Raw genomic sequence first — 23274 nt, 5'->3', positions numbered from 1 at the left:
ACCTCCCTCCTCCCAATCCTGGGCTGGAGACCTTAACCTGACCTTCCCTCACCGGAGACCCAGAGACCCGGCAGGGAGGTGGGGAATTTTTCTCTGAGCAGTCATCTGCCCAGATGAACCATTCAAGAAAGTTGGGGGTGGTTCCAGGAACTGGGGCTCCACTGGCTCCATCCCGGCTCTGCGAGGCTCTGAGAGGGTGTGTCATGTGACGGCTGCAGCCTCCGCGCGGTGCTGCCCTTCTCTTCCCTCAAGAGGCCAGGCTGGAAGGACTGCCTTTTTTTTTTTTTTTTGAGTTCATGTCTTTAATTGGCTCAAATTACAAAGGTCCCCAACGAGGCCCTGGGCGGGGCGGGGGGAGGCAACCTGAAGAGAACCTGGGAGAGGCAGGCTCCCTGCCAGCACCCACCACTCCCACCTGCAACCTACACCCCCACAAGTGCAAGTGGAAAAAGGTCCCAGACCCTTTAAGTAATCCTAAAACACCGTGATGAGAGAGCAGGCGGAAGAAGGGGGTCCTGCGCCTTCACAATGGTGACAAGGCTGCCCTGACTTCTGTCCTGCCCAGGGTCCTCCCCAACCAAGTCCAAGGTTCCCATTCCAGACCCCGGCCTGGCCAGGTGGGGACAGCGGATCTCCTCTTCCAGGAGGCAGGGACGCCATGTAAACGTCGGCAGGATGGACCCCACTGGCCTCAGCGGCAGAGTCAGACGCTTGAGCTCTCGACCTGCCCACGGCCAGGGCTTCCAGGCACAGTGAAGCGCGTGGAGGGTGGCAGCTTGGGGCCGAGGGGCTGCTGTGGGAGGAAGCCCCTTCCTCCCCACTGTTTGAGGCCAGGTCCTCTGTCGGCAGCGGGAGGCCCAACCGGCCCCTCCTCTGGCTCTGGAGGCCGTGGCGACAGGACCCTGGCCCGCAGGGTGGTGAGGGGGCACGCTCATGCCCGTGCACCCAGCTCTCCGATGCGCTGCCGCAGATGAAAGGCAAATTCAAACATGGTGGCTGCGAGGCTCTGGTGGATAAGGTACCGGGGCAGGCGGCCCTGGGGGAGGCGAGAAGTTCCAGGAAGGCTTGCCCTGGGCAGGGGCTCCCCCTCAACAACTGGCTCCAGCAGGGGCTGCTCTGGGCCAGAACACAGGTGCAGCTCTGGAATGCAGCCTAGGCCGCCCTCCCCCCTCCCCCCTCCCCCCGGCAGGAAGAACATGCCGTGCCCCGGGTTTGGCGTGAGTCACACAGAAAGACCTGGGAGGGGCTGGGCTGGCAGCCAGCCACCCTTCCTGGGGTCCTCGGGAGTCAGAGGTAAAAAGGGGAGGCACAAGCCCGCCGGCAACTCAGGGTGAGAAGACCACCTGGACCCTGCCCCCAGTTTTAGAGTAAGAAAGGAGGCAGAGAGTAGGGGAGGCTCTGAGCAGAGCAGGGAGCGCCCAAGGTCACACAGCAGAGGCCCCTCCGCTCCACAGAACCTGCCTCGCAGCCCCGGCGCGCCCACCTTCAGATCTGCATTAAGGATCCAGATGAAGGTGCAGACTCCAGGGTTACTGGCTGACTTGAGCACAATGAAGCCCCCAGGACCATTCTCCCCCCTGAGGAGAGAGGCACCAGTGGGGGACCTTGGAACCAGGCAGAACCCCTGACTCCCCCCCCACCGCCCCATTCTTGGCCCACCCTGGACTGGGGTGGGAGAGCGAAGGGAGCTGCTGGTCCAGCAACCCCCTCGCTGCCTGAGCAGGGCCCAGGACGGGTGTCCCAGAGGCCACAGCATACAGCCCTCCACCCCCACCTGCCATGTGACGCTCGAATCCTCCTACAACCGCCTGCCGATGTTTGCATACCCCCAGTGGCAGGGAAGCCCCAGCTCACCGCCTTCCCAGCCCTCATCTAGTCGGTCCAGGGATTCTAGGTCTGCTCTAGTCCTGAGGAGGTGGGCTGGGCGGGCACTTCTCACCAGGGCCCAGCTCTGGGAGCGGTGCAGTGCCACTGGTCTCCAGGAGGGGGCGCCTTGTCAGGCGGCGTCAGGCCTGAGCTGTATGGTGCACATCCCATCTCCATTTAATTCGCCTACAGCTCCCCTGACTCCATATAAGGAAGCTGGCACCCAGAGGGGAAATGAGCTTGCCCATCACCCAGCAAGTCTGCGGTGGTGGCGAGACCAGAGCCCCAAGCTGACACTCAAAGAACAGTGCTCTCTGAGGAACCCCAGGACAGAAGGGGAAGAGTGGGGTATCTGGGAGGAGGTCACCTGCAGGGCTAGGATTAGACAGCAGGAGAATTGGAGGAGGCCCTGGAACAGGCAGCAGAGAGTAAGGCCTCTCCTTTGGAGGTACTTCCAAGCGCTGCAGGAAGAAGGCAAGGCCGCGGGGCAGGCAGCGGGGATGAAAGGGGCCCGAGTCTCCTCAGGCAGGAAGTTGATGGTTCAGAACACAGAGCCTCCTGCTCAGGTCCCCCAGACCAGTGCAACCTCATGGCTCCCAGCCCCCTTTCCCGGGCTGGTCCCTATTCATCCCCATTCACAGTCTATCCTGGAGCTGCCCTCCAGCCTGGTGGTGGGTCCAGCCTCCAGCAGATAAGCAGGATTAGGGGCAGCGGGACTGGGGACAGGAAGGCAGCCTCGGCAGGAGAAAGTGCCCAACTGTACACACCGACCCTGCCCTGTCCCCACAGCTACCAGGGGAGGGGCCGGCGCAGACGACCCCAGGCAAGGCTCAGCTCACCTGACATATTTGTGTGTCGGGGGCTTGGCGCAGTGGGTGGTGGCGATGCCCGATGACAGGTATCGGTCTCTGCGCCGCTCAATGCGTCGGACGTTCACGAAGTCCCTGGAGCGGGTAGGGTTAGGTCAGGGGGTGCCGAGAAAGTCCAAGGAAGGCGGACTGGCTGAGAGGAGGGAGCATGGGGGCCACTCACCTGGGGGAGACCACACCGCCCGCGGCCCCCGAAGACACATCGTAGGAGATGAGGGTGTTGTCTTCTACTCGCTGCAGGATCTGCGGGCGTCAGGGCAGACGTGAGGTGTATCCACCCCAGGAAAACCCCAGGGAAGGGTCCCAGCATCTCAGGAAAGCCCCAGGCCAGCCTGCTCTCCGCTCAGGTCCCTTAATTAAGAGCCATTCCCATTCATGGGCACTGGCTGGGCCAGGCGCTTTGAGCTTTTCCTCTTTGCATCTTCCCCACCCTCTCCAGGAGGCACTAGTACGACCATCCCCATTTTACAGATGGGGAAGCTGAGGCACAGGGCAGTCCAATGACATGACCTGGGTCCCCTGGGGGTCACTGGCCATGCTGGGGTACAACTGCGCCCTCATCTGCCATGTCGCTCTGCCTCTGCCCTGAGGGGTGACCAGGCCTGGCCCCCTGGCTCGGCTCACCTGGCAGGCTGTCACCGTCTTGTTCCACAGCACCATCCTCTCGGGCTGCAGGATCACCTCCTGGTACACCAGCTCCGCGGGGCAGGGCAGGAAGGTCTGGAGCAGGGCGGGCAGAGGGCTGGGTGGTGCCAGATGTACTCGGGCACACCAGCCCTTCCCTCCTGGTTGGGAGAAACCTGCCGGAGGGTCCCCCTACCCCCGGGCTCTTTCCTCGAGTCCCAGGCAGAGCAGGAGGCGCCAGAACACCTCTTCCCTCACTCACCTTCAGGATGAAGGTCTTGCCATGAAAGGGAACCTCGATGGTGTACACAGTGTCCCCATATTCCTGTGGCAGGGACAGAAGGGTGGCAGGGAGGTGAGCGTAGGGCAGAGGGGAGCCTGGGGGGCAGGAATGGGTGACAGGCAGGGCAGGTTTTTAACAGCTCAGGGTAGAAAACTCCAGGAGTTTGGGGATATCTGAGCAGCCATTAAAGAACAGTGGTTCTGGGACCTCCCTGGTGGCACAGTGATTAAGAATCCGCCTGCCAATGCAGGGGACACGGGTTTGATCCCTGGTCCGGGAAGATCCCACATGCTGCAGAGCCACTAAGCCTGCGAGCCACAACTACTGAGCCCACACGTCACAACTATTGAAGCCCACATGCGCACACGCCTAGGGCCCATGCTCCACAACAAGAGAAGCCACCGCAATGAGAAGCCCATGCACTGCAACGAAGAGTAGCCCCCGCTCGCCGCAACTAGAGAGCCTGCGCGAAGTTATCTACAAAGACCCAACGCAGCCAAAAAATAAAAAAGTGGTTCTGCCTCCTTGCCTCCTTCACTGTTGGTGGGAATGTAAATTGGTGCAGCCACTATGGAAAACAGTATGGAGATTCCTCAGAAAACTAAAAGTAGAATTACCATACGATCCAGCAATCCCACTCCTGGGAATATACCTGGACAAAACTATAATTCAAAAAGAATTCAAAAAGTCCCTATGTTCATAGCAGCACTGTTCACAATAGTCAAGACATGGAAACAACCTAAATGTCCATCAACAGATGAATGGATATAGAAGATGTGGTACATATATACAATGGAATACTACTCGGCCATAAAAAAGAACGAAATAATGCCATTTGCGACATGGATGCAACTAGAGATTATCATATAAGTGAAGTAAGTCAGAAAGAGAAAGACAAATACCGTATGATATCACTTATACGTGGAATCTAAAATATGGCACAGATGAACCTATCTACAAAATGGAAACAGACTCACAGACATAGAGAACATTCTTGTGGTTGCCAAGGGGGGGAGGGGGAGGGAGAGGGATGGACGGGGGTCTGGGGTTGGTAGATGCAAACTATTACATGTAGAATGGATAAACACCAAGGTCCTACTGTATAGCACAGGGAGCTATCTCCAATCTCCTGAGATAAACCATAATGGAAAAGAATATAAAAAAAGAATGTGCATATGTCTATAACTGAGTCACCCTGCTGTACAGCAGAGATTAACACAACATTGTAAATCAACTACACTTCAATAAAAAAAAACAACAGTGGTTCCGACAAATGTTCTGCAATGAGGAGAGAAAGGCTTTTGATATCAAGTTTAAAGGCAGGAGCACAGCTGCGGCTGCAACCACGAAGGACCGTGTCTCCAGGCCGACAAGGGCTGCCAGAGGAACTGGCCAGAGAAAGGGATGACGATGTTTTCCCTCTGTTTTCCAAGCTCTCTGCCATCTTTTTAGATAATACTGTTTTGACCCTGAAACAAAACACCAGACACAGGGCCAAAGCCTGGCTTCCCCTTCAAAGCTGGAGCCGAGGGAGCAGAGCAGCAGTGGGGGGGGGGGGGGGGGGAAGCAGGGAGAGGGGCGGTGGGAATGTCCAATGCAGCCCAACCAAGTGGCTGACCCCAGGGCTCAGCCCCCTCTCCCGGGGTTAGGAATATGGTTCCAACCCGTGCAATCTTTGGGCTTATTTCTCAGGCCTCAGAAAAGGGAGGGAAAACTCCCCACAGGAAAACCCTCAGGATCAGGTGGGAGACAGGTTTCTTACATTATTCTTCTCAAACTTCCAGTTCTCCTCCTGGGCCAAGATCTGGTCCACCACCGCCATAGCCTCCTTCCCCTGGAGGATGTACTCCCGTTCCTGGCCAGGGATGGGAGTCAGGAAGGGGTCAGCCTGGGGTCTGCACCCCACCTGCTCTTTCTGCACCGGGCTGGGTGGGAAGCCTGACTCAGCCAGATGTCCAGATGCCGGGTCTGGGCTGGTCTCCCGGGCCCTGCGGGCTTCCTGGGACCAGGTGCCGTGGCTGCGGTTGCTACCCCCAGGCCCCAGGCAGGAAGCAGACCAGTGGGCCTGACCGACAGTGGGGCACACACCCAGATGGACACGGACTGGCATTCAGGCTGCCTAAGGTCTACCCTCTGCTGGGAAGCCCCTGCCCACCTGGCTGAGCGCACCACTGGCCCCTCCTCCAGGGTGCCCACCCGGGGCGGGGTAGGCAGCCAGATACCTGGGCAGAGAAGCCTTTCTTCCCAACAACTTCTTCATCTGATTCATTGTCAGACCCTGCAGAAAACAAGCAGAGGACAATGGGAAGAGGCGGAGAGAGCGGGGCGGCGGGGGTCGGGGGGGGGGGTGGTCGGGGTACAAGGGCAATGGTGTAGGGGTATGAAAGCGGGTGTGGCAGAGGGCTGCTCGCTTTCCCAGGGGAGCTAACACGAACAGAAAGAACAGACCCAGCCAATGCCCCTCCCCGAAGGCAGTTCTCCCACCCACCAGCCCGCACCTGCAAAGGATTCTGGGGGTGAATAGAACTGGCCCTCGGACAGGGCGCCGGAGAAGAGCAAGGGTCCTCGGGCGACAGCAGCCTGGGCAGCGAGATACCCTGGGGGAGCAGATGTGGGCAGCCATCGCCCCAGACCAAGGACAGTCAGCCTGGGGTCCCCCAGCCCAGGCTCACCCTAAGGCTCCTAGAGGCAGAGCTGGCAAGAGAGCTCAGAACTGGCTCTCAGGCCCGAAACTCTCCTCTCCTGGGTGGGGCCGACCCTCACTGCACCCCCTCACCCCCCAGCACTCACATCGCTCCTCCTCAGCCTCCTGGGGTAGGACTTTGAAGTCAAGGAACCAGGTCTCCAACCAGGCGAGGACGAAGGAGACGATAGGGAGCAAGTAGCCGAAGGCCCCTTTGCTGAGCAGCTGTGGAGGGAGGGGGCTGGGCTCCACGGCAGGGAGTCACCTCAAACCCAGAGCCCCACCCTGGGGCTACCAACTCTGGCCTGCACCCCACTCCTGGGACCAGCTGTGGGGACCCTCTGGGGCACACGCCTTTGAGATGGATGGATTAATGGGTTCTGCAGCAGGATAAACTCAGGTTAGGCTAGAGGAGGAACTTTCCGTCCTTGGGGCTGCAGCAGGGCGAGTGCGGAAAGCCAGTGGAGATGACCCCTTAGAAATCTCAAAGGACAGTATTCCCCCTCACCCCAACCCCGACAACAGGGTCAGACACCCAAACTCAGAGGAGCGGCCCCTTCTTGGGAGAAGCCCACCCCTCAGGCCAGATGCCCACCAGACCAGCCAGACCCTGAGCCACTGACCTCAGAGAGGATGACCTTGACAATGAGGAATGCACTGGACACCAGCGTGGTGACCTGCCCAGGGGAGGGAAGGAGGAAGAGAGCGAACACAGAGGCTGGGGAGTGAGGCCTCCTCCATCCCATCTCTTGCGCCAGCCCCGCCAGGGCCTGAGAGCTGCCAGGAAAGTGGCATCTTACCGCAATCACCCACCAGTGCCGGAGCCGCAGCACAGCATAGCCCAGGAGCAGTCCGGAGAAGCGGAAGGCGGCCAGGACCTGGTGTGGGGGGCCGGGGAACCATCACGGGCAAGCCAATGGCCCTACCGCTGCTGAAGGCTGGCCTCCCCCTCCAGTCCTGCTGCCCGAGGCTCCCTCCACATGGTGCGCACACCCCAGGAGAGGATGGCCGAGGCCAAGTCAGCGTTTCTTTGGGGACGATCTGGATGTGACCTTCTTGGATAGGGGTCTCTCGTCTTCCCCTCCCACTTGGGGCTCTCTGAAGGTGGGGCCTCATGTAGGAACCCGTTTGAATACTGAGGGCTCCCTGAAGACAGGAGCAAGTCTCCCTGATCAGATTAGGATGTGTGTTGCGAGAAGAGAATCCAGCGAAAAGAGTCACGCTCCTATGCCCTCTGTCCCCAGGATCTCCAAGGCCACTCACCAAGATGTCAAAGAAGGAAGTTTTAAAGCTGTAGTGGACGATCTCCTGCTCCAGGTTCTTCTGGATGCCTGTGTTGGTCTGAAGAGAGAGATGTGGACAGCTCTGCAAGCGGAACCAAGTCCCCAGGGCTGCCCCTTGTTCTCCCAGGGGGGAGGGGGCGGGAGGGGGAGAGAGTAGAACCAGGAGGAGAGGCTGCAAATGCTCAGCTACCACCCAAGAAGCCCCTGAGGCAGCAGGGGAGCCCAGCCAGGGACCTGAGACCCCAGCACTATTACTGTTTCTCTAAGGATCCAGGCAGCCCAGACAGGCGAGGCTAAGCTGAGGCCCAGACACTCGCGGGCACACTGCCCAGGAGGAGGCAGGCCTGGAGGGCCTCGGGGCTGTGCAGGAGAGGCGATGAGCCCTACGCAGGTAGGCAGCGCTGGCACACAGGGTGCTGGGAGCGTGCCTCCCTCCCACCACTGCGGTGCTCTATCTTCCCAGCCAAGCATCCATCTGGGGTGATGGGGGCCAGGGGTGGGCAGTGGTGTCAGACGGAGCCCCAGGTGGCAAATCAATTGATTAGGTTTGTGCTTAATGGGCAAAATCCATCATGCTGCTAGAGGGGATGGCATTCAGAGCGAGCAGACTGGTCCTTGCCCCTGCCCTCGCCACCCACACATTTTCAATGGGACCCCTGAGACCCTGGCTGGGGAGTGAGGGGTCTGGATGGACACCGAGAGCTAGAGCAGCCTGAGGCTTCAGGAGGAATGGGGTGGCAGGCTTACGCCTCTGCAGGTGGGGCGCCAGCCCCCGGAGAAGGGGGGCACAAGGGGACTCTCAGGAATGGGGCCTGGGAGCCCTGAAGGGGAAGAGCCTTCACACCTGGACCAGGGCTTCTGATCTCCGGCAGATGATATGAACTGGGGCAGGGGGGCTTGAGGGGGCTTGTTAAAGATACAGATGTTCAGACACTGGGTCTGAATCTCAGGCTGAGCTGAGCATCTAGAATGGTTATAAAACTCCCAGGTGATTCTGATGCTCGGGGCAGGAGCCAGCAATGTGGACAGCCCCTCACTGAACTTCGAGCCCCGGCACATCCCCACTGAATGCCTCAACCTCAAGACGGCTCTGAGCCCCGTGGAGTCTGACGCCTCGCTGCCCCTGGTCTGACACCGCACCCCACCCCAGCTTGGTCCACCTCTTCCTCCTGACTGCTCCCTCTTGGGCTCCACGGCCCCTCCCACCCCTAACAGCCCCTGTCCCTCAAGCTCTGTCTTCCACCATTTTTCTCTTTACAGAGAACTCTCCCTCTGCCTGGGTACCCGCCTGCCCACTGCATGAGGACCCAGGACAGTGGAGTTCCAGCCCCTGCTTTGCCAGGGGCTACAAGACTTTGGCACAGGTCTTATAACCCGGCCAGGGTCGTTGCATCCACTGGGCAACACACAGTCTGTTAGAAAATTTAAAAAATATATGCTCCAAAATATGAAAATAAGATGACAGAACTGAAAATTAATAAAATTTCAATTAAGTGTCTACTGAGTGAAACATTATGTTGATTCTATGAACTATTAAATCCAGCACTCTGAAATTTTTCATCACATTTGAAAACAATTTGGAGGTTAGATTTGCGCACTTTGCAAGAATTCCCAAGTCTGCATGATGACTGCTAAGCTATTACAGCCAATACAGCCAGAGAGTTTCAAAAGTAAAATTATCAAAAAATTTTTTCAGCTCTTTTCTGGCAAGTAAATATATATACTGAATGAAGGATGTGGGTGAATTTTAGTGCCTGCTTTGAGATGCTGCACGGGACCTTCAAAAGCAAGAATGTCTAAGACCTCGGAAGCTCTTCAAGCGGCCCTGAACCTTGCTGGGCCTCAGCTCTCTCATCGGTAAGATGGTCCCAAAGGCCCCGTGGCTGTGGCTCCTCGCTGAAGGTGCCAGCTCATCTCTGTGCACAAAGGACAGTCACCCTCAGAGCCCTGCCTTGCTTTCCAGCTCAACACGCCTGGAATCAAACTTACCCTCTTCACCCCTAAACCAGTCCCTTCTCCAAATTCATTTCTAGCACCAGTCATTCTCCTGACACCTGAGCTTGCGATCTGGAGGAAGGGCACCTGCCATGCAGAACTCTGACCCACTTTGCACAAGGAGAACAGGGGGTCTCAAAGAGGCTGAATCCCTTGCTGAGGTCACACGGTTACTACAGAGGAGAAGCTGGCACGGGACCAAGCCTGGGATGCCCTGTTCCACAGCTCCTGCCTCTACATCAGGTCTTGCTCTGCCCTGTTAGCACCCGGGGATTAGGTCCCACCACCAGCTGGCCAAGCCCTGCACAGGGGGAGAAGGGGGCAGACCCTGCCCCGACAGGCAGCTCCGCCTCCAGACTGCTAGGTGGCATCTCACCAAACCCAAGAGGCCAAACTGGGGGGCACTGGAGAATGCCCCAAGTGGGGAAGGAGAGCTGGGTGCCACGGGGAACTGGGAGTTTTTACTGGTTGCTCCCCACTGTACCCTCTGCTTTTAGCACAGTATCTGGGACACAGCAGGGGCTCAAAAATGTTTGTTGAATGAATGAATGAATGAATTGAGCCAGAGAGTAATGTAGAGCAGAAAGAAGACAAAGCTTTCAACAGCTCAGAGTCCTCTGGGCTCCCTCCTCAAGAGTGTCCGCTAGGGGGCAGTATGGAGCAGAGGTCAAGACTGCAAGCTCTGGAGCCAGAGAGACTGGGTTCAAACCCTGCCGCCTTCACATACTTGCTGAGAGACTTCAGATAAACGACTCAGCCTCTCTGAGTTTCTTTCTCTGGAAGATGAGAACAGCTATTCTTATCATCTCATTCTTCCTTTTACCTGGAAATCAACAGTCCCCCCCCCCTGCCCCCTGCCGACGGAGGCAACCCTCCCATACCGCAGATGGAATAACTGAGGCCCAGGCAACCCCCACAGTGCGGCCTGTGCCTCCAGCCTTGCCCCCACTCACGTTCAGCTCAATGATCCAGAGCAGGGAGATGAAAAGCAGGTCGAAGGTGACAAAGAGGCAGAAGGTGCGGCGGACGTCGGAGATGGACCGGCGCTTCTCGCGAGGCGGCGGGAGGAAACGCGAGGAGAGGCTCTGGCTGTGGGACAGCGACGAGCCGAGGGAGGCCACGGCTGGCAGGCTGCGCTCCAGGTCGCGGGCCGGCTCCCCAGACAGCTTGCTCATCCTGGCGGCCCCCACCTCCAGGCAGAGAGGGCCGGGCCTCAGCGGCACGGCTGCGGGAAGACAGGGCGGCTGGCTCAGGTCCTGCATGTCAGGGTCCTGGAGGTCCTGGTCACCTCCCTCATCCCTTCCCACGCAGCCCCCGGGGACCCCGTTTGCTCCCAAACACATCTGCCCCTCAGCCCCAGCCTAGCCCGGTGGCCCGGGGCCCTCTGCCTAATTTCCCACTGTGGCCGGCCGTTCAGGCTGGAGGGGTCTGAGCATCCCTCTCACTCTGTCGTGCTGCTACACCCGCCATCCCCGGCAAAGTCTTGCAGCCCCACGGTCAGCCCTGGAGGCCTCTGGGATCCTCCCCGATGTCTGGGGGCACAGCCTGCTCCTGCCAAGCGCTGCCCTGTGGTTCAGCCTCTGGGCCTGCCCCCACCCCCAGGAGAAGTCAGTCCCAAGCTCTGTTCTTTGTTTTCCAAGCACAAAGCCACATTCCCTCCCAGCAGCCAGCCCTACCCTCCCACCCCCTAATCCATGGCGACTGGGAGGGACTTCCTAGAGCAGAGTGCTCTGCGCTGGGGGCGGGATGGCGGGATGACATCTTCATCTCCAGCTATGTCCCCATCACTGCCACCTCAGGCCCACCCAGCACGGCTCTCTCCCAGCGCTCCAACTTGCTCCTAATGGGCGCGTCTCCAGGCTTCCTCTCCCCACCCCGCAGCAACCACCTCTCCACACAACAGCCAGAGAAAGCTTTTCAGAACATGCATCAGATCCTGCCGTTCCCCACTTACAGCCCTTCAAGGGCGCCCCCCGGGTCTGAGGATAACAGCACCCTCCTCGTGATGCCCTCGCAGGGCGTGGCTCTGCCTGGCTCCTCGCACCACTCCTCGCACAAGGCACGGGCCCGTCTCACTATGACGGCCACCCGGGCCTTCTAGGTCCCTACACGTGGCAGCCCGGTCCTGCCTCGGGGGCCTTAGACCTAGCTCTCCGGGCTGGGTGGAATGTTCTCCCCAGTCCTTTCAACAGGCAGCTCCAAAGCCCTCTCCTCAGAGCCTCCCACCCTCCTGTCCCCAGTCCCGGTTAATTGACGGGGCTTTACCTTCTTCAGTGAGCTCTCACCATCTGAAACCGTCTTACTGATTGTATCTGACTCGGTCCCTGCTGTCTCCTAGGGCCCAGCACAATGCTGAATAAATGGATGCCCCAGAGGGTTTCCTGGCCCTCAGCTCCATGCCACATGGCAGAGAGGACCAGGCAAGCCCAGCCACTACGCAAGGCTCGCCCAGAGCTCCAGTGCCCACAGAACACTGCGCCCATGGTCGTGTTTCATGCCCACACAGGGCAGGATGGTTCCTCCTATTCTTCAGATAAGACAGCCAAGGTTCCGAAAGGGTGAATGGACTTACCCATCCCTTACCTGCCTGTGCAATCACGAGGCTGAAATCCTCATGAACCCTAGAGACAAAAGGGGCCCTGGAGCACCCCCTCCCTGCCGTGCAGGCCCCAGGCCTAAGGTCTCTGCTCTACCAGTTTGCTGGCGGGGGCCCTCAGCCCCAGGCCTAAGGTCTCTGCTCTACCAGCTTGCTGGCAGGGGCCCTCAGAGGCCCTGTCCCCTGCGCGGGGGGAGGAAAGGTTTAGTCTAGAGACAGAGAAGAGCTGATGCAGTGTAGTGGGGCCTGAGTTTCTGGGAGCCCATCAAGGGTCTCCCTGAGTGTTCTCACACGCCAGCACCAGGGGGCAGGTTTGGGGGCCAGTGGAAGGGGAGCCCTAGATCTTTGTGCTTGATCCTGGGAAGGCAAGATCTAACCAGTCTCCCCTCCAGATTCACCGTCCCCTCCATACGTTTGCTATGTCTGCTACCTTCCATGCCCCACTCCATCTGCTAAGTCCAAAACAAGCCCCCCGTATGTGGCCAGCAGGGGGTTCCGAGCAAGCCGGATCGCCCATCCCTCTGCCTCTGTGCCAGTGGACACAGAGCTGACTGTTCTCAGCAGAGGCACCAGCCCAATGCCATCCCCCCACTACCACACTCTTGGGATCCCTGTGACAAGCTCACCTGGAGGGTATTGAAGGAAGGCTGGGCCCAGCTCTGGAAGGCGGCAGTCAGAGGAGGGGATGTGACAGGCCGCAGGCAATGGGACCCCCCAACGTCCATCAGCTGGATCTGGTGCCAGACCGCACACTCAGCGCATCCCTCACTGAGACAGGGCCGCAGCCCCAGGGCAGGTGACATTCGCTTGTCTCTAATAGCCCTCTTGTCTCCTGCCAGACCTGTCTCCATCTCTCCTCCCCCTTTCTGTCTCTCTCACAAGCTACCTCTCTACCTTTCTTTAGAAGTGTCTCTGTACCCTCTCCCACGTCCATCTTTATTTCGCCCCCTCTCTGGTTCTTCCTCTCCATCTCTCTCCCATCTGTGAGTCTCTCTCCACCCCCATCGGATCAGTCTCTCTCATGTTTCCCTCTCTCTCCTCTTTTCTACCTGCCTTCCCCCTCTCCCTCTTCCCTATCTCATGGCAGGGCGCTGTGACTTCCCCACTCCCAGTCTGCTCCAGGGTCTGTCTGTCTTTCCCCCTGGCTTTCCCCTTCCTTTCTGGGGACAGGACTTGGGTGGCAACAGCTTGGGTGTGAGACACACTCAGAGTGGCAATAGCACTGACACTCACACACCTAGATATCCCTGTGGAAGCGAGAGACAGACAGGGGCTGAGAGCAGAGGTGTTGGCGGAGCCCGGGTGAGCTGTGGACAAAGGGATGTGAGGGAGCCAACCCCGGGAGCTCTGAAGCAGGGGTGGGGGCGCCTGGCCAAGAGGCAGAGAGAGAAGGGTTCTACATTACCCTCCCCCAGGAAAGAAACTCCGGGTCCAAATAAGCAAGAGCTGGTAGGGTAGAATGGGCACTGGTCAGGAGTTAAGACCTGAGCCCCAGTTTGAGGGCAGCCACTAACCCTGAATAACTTTGGGCAAGTCCTTCTTAGCAAACCTCCGTTTCTCTATGTGGGAAAAAGGTCCATGGTTTAACTTAAAACGAAACAGCAACAAGAAAACCTTACTTAGAATCTCAATATACGGGAATTCCCTGGTGGTCCAGTGGTTAGGACTCTGTACTTTCACTGCCGAGGGCCTGGGTTCACTCCCTGGGTGCAGCCAAAAAAAAGAACCTCAACATAGAAAACAGATAAAAGCAGGACTGTGTGGGTCCTGCCACAAGACGCAGCCACAGAGGGCCCCACCGGTCAGCCTCTCCTCAGACTCCATCCATGGTCACCTCTGAGGCGCCTCCTTGGGTGTGGTTTGAAAATAACTCATTCAGACGACTTCAAAAGGCTTTTGAGCTCCCTCCGACCACCTGCCAGTCTAAGAGGTGAAAGCCACCTTGGCCTGGAACTGCCCTGACCCTGGAGGATGGAAGGTGGCAGCTGCCGGCAGAGCAGCTTGGCCTGGCCTCCGCCCACCGCCCCCGCCAGGGCTGCCGCGCAGCCCCCTGGGAGCAGCGTCTCCTGCCAAGCCCACCACCTGCTGTCACCGGCCCTTCCCAAGCGCCCTCAGAGGCGTCGGGAGTGGAGCAGCACGTGTGGCATGAAGGAGTCCGCCTGGGCTGCCTGCAGACTTGACCCTTGATGTGTTTGCGGAAGCTGAGCGGCTGAGGCTTGGGGAGGGTGGCGGGGAGGGAGGGGAAACTGGAGGTTTTATCATCCTGGGTCTGAAGGGAAAGAGGCGTGGGGAGGAGTGGGCAAGGCAGGTCTCTGGGCCCAGGGAAAGCTCAGCGGGCAAAGGGGAGGGGTGGGCCCTCACGCCCCCGCCCAGGCCTTCTCTTACTCGCCCCAGGAAACACTAGCCCGAGCGCAGCAGGAGCTTTGGGTGGGGCCCGACTCAGCGGACAGCAGCAGGCAGCTGTACTGTGCAAAGAGGACTGGACTCTGCGGCCAGGGCTCAAGTCTCAGTCTGCCCTCACCAGCCGTGCGAGCCGGGGCAAAGGGAACCATTCTGAGACTCGGTTTCTTCAGCTGCATTAAGTAAAGGGGACGCTAATATACTTAATGCCATAGAACTGTCCACCTGAAAATGGCTGAAACGGTAAATGTGACGCTGTGTATGCTTTACCACGATAACAAAGGCAGCAATGATTGCTACCGCCTCAGGCTGGCGTTTACGTACGGGTCGGGAGAAGGATGGCACGTGCTTGGATGGAACCAGCAACTGGCAAGGCCGTCCAGGTGAGAGGGAGATTAAGTGGGGTGCGGGAGTGGGTGGGGCTTACACCACAGTAGTAAAGTCACCCCCAAAGGCCTGAGTTCAAATGTGAGCTCCACAGTTCACCCGCCTGGTGACCCAGAGCAAGCTGTCCAAGCCTTCAGCCCAGGTTCCCTCACCTTGTGCACTAAGGGCCCAGCTACTGCAGCTCCAGGCAAATGTGTCTCCCCAGGGAGGGGCTGCGGCGGGAGGTGGGGGGCTGCCCTGGCTCCCGGCACAGGCTCTGGAGCGTGGGGCCTGGGACTGATCTCTGATACTACCCCTTCCCACTGGTGCCTGCTCCCCCCACCCCCGCCTCCCCCAGGGTCCAATCTCCACGGTTCTTAGGTGGCAGGGGCACAGACAGGGTCCTTCCCAGGCCTCAGTCACACCCGAGGCCAGAAGCTCCGGCCGGCGTTTCCTGGCCAAGGCAAGTCTGCAATGTGAGCGATGTCCCTCCCTCACTCAGCAAGCCTCCAAGGCTGCACCTGGAAACGGGGGAGACCTGTACTGAGCCTGGGCCACCTGGCGGATCACAGGAGACAGCGGTGCGTGGGGAGCGCGGCACCACAGAGTCAGCGTGCCATAGGCGTCAACCACGGCCACCAGGCCACCACGGCTCCCTCTGAGGTCCTCTCACCCTCTCCTCTGCCCAGCTTCCCACAGAGGGCTGGGCCGAGCCACGCAAGTTCTAGCTAGTGTTCCCTCCACCAGCTGCGCTCTGTGACCCCGAGGGGACGGAACAAGTCTCATCCACATCCAGAAATGATTCTCACTTCGGAGCAGTGCGGCTCCTCCAAACCCTCTCCCCAGGCTGAGGGGACAGGAGACACGGGCTCAAAACACATCCCCCACGCTGCACTGCTCAGGAAATGCTGGCACTAGCCACGGGGGCTTCCCTGACGGGTCCCTAACTCAGCACAAATCAGGAGGAATCGGTGAAGCCAAGAAAGGACTGGATGTCAAGCCAGGAGAAGATTCAAAGCCTGGATTCCCACCTTACTAGTCATTGAACCTCTCTGTGCCTCAGTTTTCTCCCTGTAAAATGGGGGTAACAGTAGTACCTACTTCTTGGAGGTATTATAAGGACTAAGCGACTTATTACACATAATGGCCCCGAACAGTCCCTGACGCAGAGCGATCCCTGCAGAACGGTGAGCTAACATGACACCCCTGCCTCTTTGGCGGAAACACGGCCTCGAGCTCTGACTGCCTCTGGGGGACGGCTTCAGGCCAGGGCTGGGGTTGCTCTGGACCAAGCCCCTGTTAATGCCCAGGTTAATGGAGAATCCACAGCGGGGCAGGAGGCAGAGGCTCTGCGTGCAGAAGAGGTCAGCCTTGGCCTGTGTTCTGCTGCTGGCCGGTCTGGGTGGAAGCTGGCTCGGGGACGGAGGACAGCAGACCGAACAGGCCTGCAGACCATCCACTAGAAACAAATCTGGGCTGGCAGTGGCCCACGCTGGCCCCCTGCAGACATCCTCTCCTTTACTCACTGCACCCGCTACCAGGAGCTATGGAGATGAGAAGACTGAAGCTCAGAGAGGCCTGCCTACAGCCCCCCAGCCTGGATGCAGCAGAGCTGACCCCAGGGACACGTGGGCTTCCCTCAGTGCTGGGCTGGGACCCGGTGAACCCAAACGTGGCTGCCTCCAGAGCCTGTGCTGGCTGGGGAGCGAGCTGTCAAAAGACCCCAAAGAGCTTAACAGCCATCCAGGCAGGGCCTGTGGAGAGCCCAGTGCCCTCCGCTCCACATCTGAACGATCAACAAATCCTTCAAAATCCAGCCAGTAGCTGCCACTGCTCACCACTACCATCACCTGCCCGAGCCACATCTCTCACCTGCTACAGTTTCCTGACCGCCTCCTGTCCTCGTCCCAAGTCTATTCTCAACGCAGCAGTCAGAGGGATCCCAGTAAAAGTCAGACCACACCTCCCAATGCCCCAAACCTCCAAGAGCTTCCAGCTGCCCCAGAGTAAAGGCCCAAGTCCCCACCCTGGCCTGTAAGCCTCCTCTTCCCCTGGCCTCCTCCCCTGGAACCCTCTGCTCCAGCCACACCAGTCCCTCACTGTTCCCTGGACACATCAAGCATGTTCCCAGCCCTGGACGCTTGTTCCTGCTGTCCTGTCTGTTCCTCCCCTAGGTCTCTGTAATGTCCCCTCCCTCCATTCTGGTCCCTTTGGAGAGGCCTTCCCTGGACACCCTATTTAGCCCCAACCTCCACTCCCTTCCCCTGCTTTATTCGTCTTCACAGCACACATCACCCCAGACATATTATATGTTTGCTGGGCTGTTTCCTGCCTGCCTTCTTCCACTGGAACAGGGACTCCCATGCTCTGCTCACTGCCGTGTGCCCAGTTCCCAGAACAGTACCAGGCTCACCTGGTAAATATTCACGAAATGCGCTGAACGACTACTTCCACCCTCTCCTGCAGCATCACATGCACAGGTGTACGTTCACACCCAGCCCTGGAGGAGCGGCCCCACCTGTCCAGCCTCTCCTGGAGCTGGACTCCACCCTCTCTTGGTGTTTCGTGCTGCCCAGAGCCCCGGCACCTCCACTACCAACGGGTAAGGGGGACTGGTTTCCTGGGCACCCTCAGGCAGGGCGGCAGCTCCCCTCTTCCCTGAGCCCCAACTCACAGAGAGAAGACCGGGTGAGGAGCTAAATCCCTCAGATAGCAAAAGGGTCCCCGGCACTCTTCTCTTGCTATGGGGTTGATACCCCTCCTCCAATACTGTCCAGATCACTGGCTGCTCCCAGAACACACCATGGCCAGCTGGTCTCCCTTCTGTGCCTCCAGTGCCTCTGTTTCCCCATTTTGGAATGACCTCCGGCCCCTGGGGGGAGCTCCAACTCTTCAGAGACCAGTTCACAAGGCACCTCCTGGGCAAACCTCACCCTCAGCCTCAGGATTCCCCAAGCCCAGGTCTCGGGACTCTGCCTCAGCACTTCCCTCCCAACACGCTAGACCTGCGCCTCAAAGTCATCTCTCCTTAAGCCCCTGAGGCCCAGTGTCTGGCCATACATGGCACATATCTAGTAGGTTCACTGGGCTGTGGATCTGTAATGCCTACCCTGGAACAAGGGAAAGGGTGTGGGTTTGGGGGTTGGTCAGCAGACCTGGAGTTGAAAGCCCAAGGCCGTTCTTTATTAGGCTGTGTGCCCTTGACCGAATCACTGAGTCTCTCACCTGTAAAATGGGGATGGTAGAGAGCTCACTTCACAGAACTATTGAAAGGATTAGAAATAACACCTGCAAAGTGCCTGTGTTTAAATAACAGTAGCTGTTACTAATATTAGGGGCCACAGTGTTAGAGGCAGGGCCCTGGGCCGGGCATGTGTAGCATGGCACTCTGCCCAAACTGAGGGTCCATCAGTACGGCTAGGTGGTAGGATGGGCCCTGACCTCAGGGAGCTGCTCGCCCAGGATGGTACACATTAGGCTCTCCTGTAGTTCAGGGCTCAGTGGCCCATGCCATCAGCCTCGACAAAGTTGGCTTACTGGCACCTACTCTGCCCCACCCAGAGGGCTTGGGAAGTTCCCTGGAGAGGTAGGAATTTAAGGAGAGGAGGACACGGCAGCAGTGACAAATAAGATATCAAAGCCCAAGCCAGGCTCTGTTTCTCCCTTCCTTTTGGGGAAGTGGAGAGGGTACAGTCAAGCCAAGATACCATATTGATCACTGTACACTCCCTACCCCTCCCCAGCCCAGAAGGCTCTGACGGTACCGTGTATTGGAAAATCCTAACGAACTGAGATCTACTCAGCCCTTCAGTTCCCTCTACATGCCAGGCCCTGTTAATGTTGGAGATGCCCCCTGCTCTGTGATTCTCTGACCCCTGGCCTACTCAAGGGCTGGTGAGTCAGGCCCCACACGACCCCTTGGTGCTGTTGGATACAAATGGGGGCTAATGAGGTCAAGTTCTCAAGGTCAGTCTGGAAACAGCCTGTCATCTTCCAGGGCGATCTCAGTCCTATCAGCCTACTTGAGGGAAGGGCTCTGCAGGGGTGGGGGTGATTCAGCACAGACTCCTCCCAGTACCAGCTCTGACCAGACAAAAGCCAGGATCAGCCTCTTCCCAGGCAGGAAAAGTTCAGAGGGACACACAACGGCCGGATGGGATGCCTTCCTTGTCGGTTATCCCGCTGATGTGGCAGCTGCCCCTTTGAGGGCTGGGAGTCCGAGGCAGTTTCTGGGAGACAGCTGTGGACCTGGAGTCAGAGGATGGTTCCTTAAGTTCCTGCTGAGACACCTCCCAAGTCTCAGCTTCCTTGTCTGTAAAATGGGGCCAACCATCTCTACCGTTCAGTGCAATAAGTGTGAGCTGTCAAACGTACAGGATTTTTGGTCTCACCCACGCCCCCCTCCTCCAAACAAGTCTAGGTGTGGGAGAGCTCAGTTTACCGCAGCACGAGAACTGAGAGCGTACAGGGTGCCAGACGCTGTGCTGCTCCCTGGGGATATTCAGGGGCTCCGGGTCTGCTGAGGGAGGCTGACAGATAAGTGTACAGTGCCATGCTGTGATCAGCACTTTCAGGGAGGAACGAACAAAGGACTGTGGGCTCCCAGAGAAGGGAGCATCTGACCCAGGCTAGAGTGGGTGAGGTCAGGAAAGCCACAGGGAGGAGAAGCCATTTGCCTCGGGCCTCCACATCTACCAGCTGGACGCAAGGAAGATGGGCATTCCAGGCACTAACAAAAGCCCAGATTCAGGTTTAAAGCACAGGCCCAGCCCACAGGAGTGCATGCTGACCTTACCCCAGGGACCTGTCCCCAAACACGGGTACCAGGCCTCCAGACCTCCCCAGGGCATGGTCCCTGCAGGGCACACTTCATGGCCAGGTGAGGGAAAGAATCCCCAGCCTTGGCAGCGGAGCCTGCCTCTGCCCTCCTGCCCACCTCAGCCCCCTCCCCTGCAAGAGCTCTCCATTCTCTGAGCCCACCCTGGTCTCTACCTCTTTCTGGTAAACTCATTTTCTCGCTCTAAGGCCCCTCACTAATTGTCAGCTCCTCTGGAAAGCCATCCTTGGCCTTTTTCTTGCTTGGGTTCCCAGAGCTCTGTGTACATTTCTCTAGAATTAATGCTTGCCATGTAACATTTATTCATTTCCAGATTCATTTCTTGAGCAGAAATGACAAAGAGTCATTGAGAAATGACAAAGAGTCATATTCATTGACAAAGAGTCAGGCTTTGGGGCTCTGGGACAGAATGAGAAGTAAGCCACGTCAACTGTCCTCAAGCACTTTATAAAATTAAAAGTTATAGGCTTCCCTGGTGGCGCAGTGGTTGAGAGTCCGCCTGCCGGTGCAGGGGACACGGGTTCGTGCCCTGGTCCAGGAAGATCCCACATGCTGCGGAGCGGCTAGGCCCGTGAGCCATGGCCGCCGAGCCTGCGCGTCCAAAGCCTGTGCTCCGCAGCGGGAGAGGCCACAACAGTGAGAGGCTCGCGTACCACAAAAAAAAAAAAAAAGTTATACCCATTGGGACTTCCCTGGTGGCACAGTGGTTAAAACTCCACGCTCCCAAGGCAGGGGGCCGGAGTTCGATCCCTGGTCAGGGAACTAGATCCCACATGCATGCTGCACCTAGGAGTTCGCATGCTGCAACTAAGGAACCCACCTCCCACAACTAAGACGGGCCCCAACCAAATAAAATAAATAAATAAAATATTTAAAAAAGTTATACCCACTGTTCTATATTATTCTTATGTAAAGAGTAATAGCTGGGCTTCCGTGGTGGCACAGTGGTTGAGAGTCCGCCTGCCGATGCAGGGGACGCAGGTTCGCGCCCTGGTCCGGGAATGATCCCACATGCCGTGGAGCGGCTGGGCCCGTGAGCCGTGGCCGCTGAGCCTGCGCGTCCGGAGCCTGTGCTCCGCAACGGGAGAGGCCACAACAGTGAGGGGCCCACGTACCGCAAAAAAAAAAAAAAAGTAATAGCTAACATTTATTGAGCACTCATGTGCTCACTGTTTTAAGCCCTAAACATACACTATTTCATTTAATACTCACAATAACTGTCAGGTAGGCACATGACTATCTCCATTTGACAAATGAGGAAACCAAGGCAGTGACTTCATCAAGATCACAAAACAGTATAAGAACGCAGGAAGTCTGATTCAGGAGTCTGTATTGTCAATCATCATGCTATTACGGACAGGTGCTGCAGGGACTCGGGGCAATATTTAGCCTTGGGGGTGGTGGGGGGAAGGTGGTCCAGAGGTGATGCTACCTGAGCAGAGCACTGAAGGACAAGCAGAAGGTAGCCCAGCAGCTAAGAGGAGAAGGGGCTTTCAGGCAACGGGGCTGGTGCATGCAAAGGCATGGAGACACAAAAGGTGTGGACAAGCGCATCCTGCAATGCCGTATTATTGGACCTTAGGGTACACACAGGGTAGGGAAGAGGTAAGGTCATTGAGAGCTCTGTAAATTGTGCTAAAGATTCAGTCTTTCCCATAGGCAATGGGAAACCATCAAAGGGTTTTAAACAAGGAAGTGACATTATGAGATGTGTTTCTAAAGGATCATAAGAGGCACTTCCTTGTGGCGCAGTGGTTGAGAATTCGCCTGCCAATGCAGGGGACACGGGTTTGATCCCTGGTCCGGGAAGATCCCACATACTGCGGAGGAGCTGAGCCGGTGCACCACAGCTACTAGGCCTGCGCTCTAGAGCCTGCGCACCTAGAGCCGGTGCTCTGCAACAAGAGAAGCCACGGCAATGCGAAGCCCTCGTACCGCAACGAAGAGTAGCCCCCACTCACCGCAACTAGAGAAGGCCCGCGTGCAGCAACGAAGACCCAATGCAGCCATAAATTAATTAATTAATTAATTAAAAAAAATAAAAGGATCACAAGAGTTACAGTTTGGAGGCTGGGTTGCAGGCAGCCATGACTGGAAGTTGCTGGGAAGTCACTGCAGTCATCCTGGTGAGAAACACATCAACAAGGGTGGTAACAAAAGAGAGGCACAGGGCCAAGTGTGAAGCATGTTCAGGTCACCTCTTAGATATGGGAATTGAGAAGGAAGAGGAAGTATAATTCTCAGGTTTCTGGCTGGGATGAGGTGGTAGAGAAAGAATGAAGCTGCAGGGGAGAAGGCAGCAGTTCAAGTTCAGACGAAGTGAGTGGCAGCTGGAGTGGAGCTGTACAACTGGTAGCTGGATGGCCAAGTCTGAGGCTCCAGGGCGGGGCACTCCGCTGAAGATGTACATCTGGGCGCGTTTCGGGTATTTAGGTGGTGTAAAGCTGAAGCCATGAGAGTTGACGAGACCACGCAAATTCAGTGTACAGAGTAAGGGACTGGGCGAGAGGAGAATGTGAAACGGTATTTCTACCGTCAGAGAAGTAGGAAGAAAATAAGGGGATGCTGACGCGGAGGAAGCCAAAAAAGGCGGAGAGAGGCACGTATCAACTACTTCAATTACGAGTTAGTATGCACCTCTAAGAACTCAAGAAAGATACTAAAGGGCCCTTCTGATGTCAATTAGGATGTCATTCACTGCCATTTCCAAAGGAAGTTGAGGGAGACCGGATGACAGACGCAGACCTACAGTAACTTGTAGATATATTCCTCCTCATTTTCAGGCCCTGACCCCTCCCCATATCCAACTCCTGTCCTTTAATACCCTGATACCGCCCCCTCGCTTCTCCGCTCACAAAGAAGAGATAGGCTTTGGAGGCCGATCCGGGACGCCCTTCCCGGGCTCTCTCGAGTGGGCGGGGCCGCGGACGGTCGACGCCCGAGACCCTCGAACCCGGCGCGGGGTGGAGCAAGGCCAAGCAGAGGAAGGGGGCGGAACCTGGGGCGCAGGGGGTGTGGGAAGGGTCGGACGGAACTATGAACGGACACCGGCTAGAGAGGCGGGATCTGCTGGCAAGACGTAGCCCTCGTACCACCACCCGGTCCCACTGACCTCTCGCGGACCCACCTGCTCCATGTCAGCCACGGCCCCAGTTCTTCTTAGCCCCAGCCGCAGCCGGTCTCCGCGGCCCCAGCAGCGCCTCGGAGAGGAAGGGGATCTCCCGGCGGCGCCACTTCCGCCACTGAGTCCGCCCCCGAGAGCGAACGTGCGTAGGACTGCAGCCCCGCCCCCAAGCCCTCGGGCCCCACCCCCAAGGGGCGGAAGTGGGGGCTGCAGCTAAAGTTAGGCCTGAAAGGATATTCCTAACGGTAGGGGTGTTGGAAAGAAGCCCAGGGGCATCATCCTTATTGGGCCACACAGGCCTGGCACTGTGGAGAAAAAGGGATCTTCCTGAGGGGAGGCCTGTGGGGC

At 57.8% G+C, this 23274-nt stretch overlaps 1 protein-coding gene across 2 annotated transcripts; it reads right to left on the bottom strand.

Annotated features, from left to right (window-relative positions):
- Positions 1-274: 274 nt before the first annotated feature.
- STARD3 (StAR related lipid transfer domain containing 3) lies at positions 275-23063 on the bottom strand. 2 transcript variants are annotated; one of them, XM_079904854.1, is made up of 15 exons: positions 22930-23063; positions 10557-10828; positions 7589-7666; positions 7126-7203; positions 6949-7002; positions 6433-6550; positions 6141-6239; positions 5865-5920; positions 5405-5497; positions 3622-3684; positions 3360-3455; positions 2899-2978; positions 2706-2810; positions 1484-1577; positions 275-1036 (listed from the first exon to the last, which is right to left on the bottom strand). In XM_079904854.1, exons 2-15 carry the CDS (start codon positions 10776-10778, stop codon positions 932-934), a joined length of 1341 nt encoding a protein of 446 aa, XP_079760980.1. In that variant the 5' UTR covers positions 10779-10828; positions 22930-23063; the 3' UTR covers positions 275-931. The 2 variants fall into 2 exon arrangements, with proteins under 2 accessions (XP_079760980.1, XP_079760979.1); XM_079904853.1 differs by having other exon boundaries at positions 275-1577.
- Positions 23064-23274: the final 211 nt, after the last annotated feature.

This window comes from Stenella coeruleoalba (assembly GCF_951394435.1).
Source record: "Stenella coeruleoalba genome assembly, chromosome: 19".
In the NCBI taxonomy this organism is placed as follows: Eukaryota; Metazoa; Chordata; class Mammalia; order Artiodactyla; family Delphinidae; genus Stenella; species Stenella coeruleoalba.
Note: the sequence above shows the minus strand (reverse complement) of the source record. Positions and strands in the feature narration are given on the sequence as shown.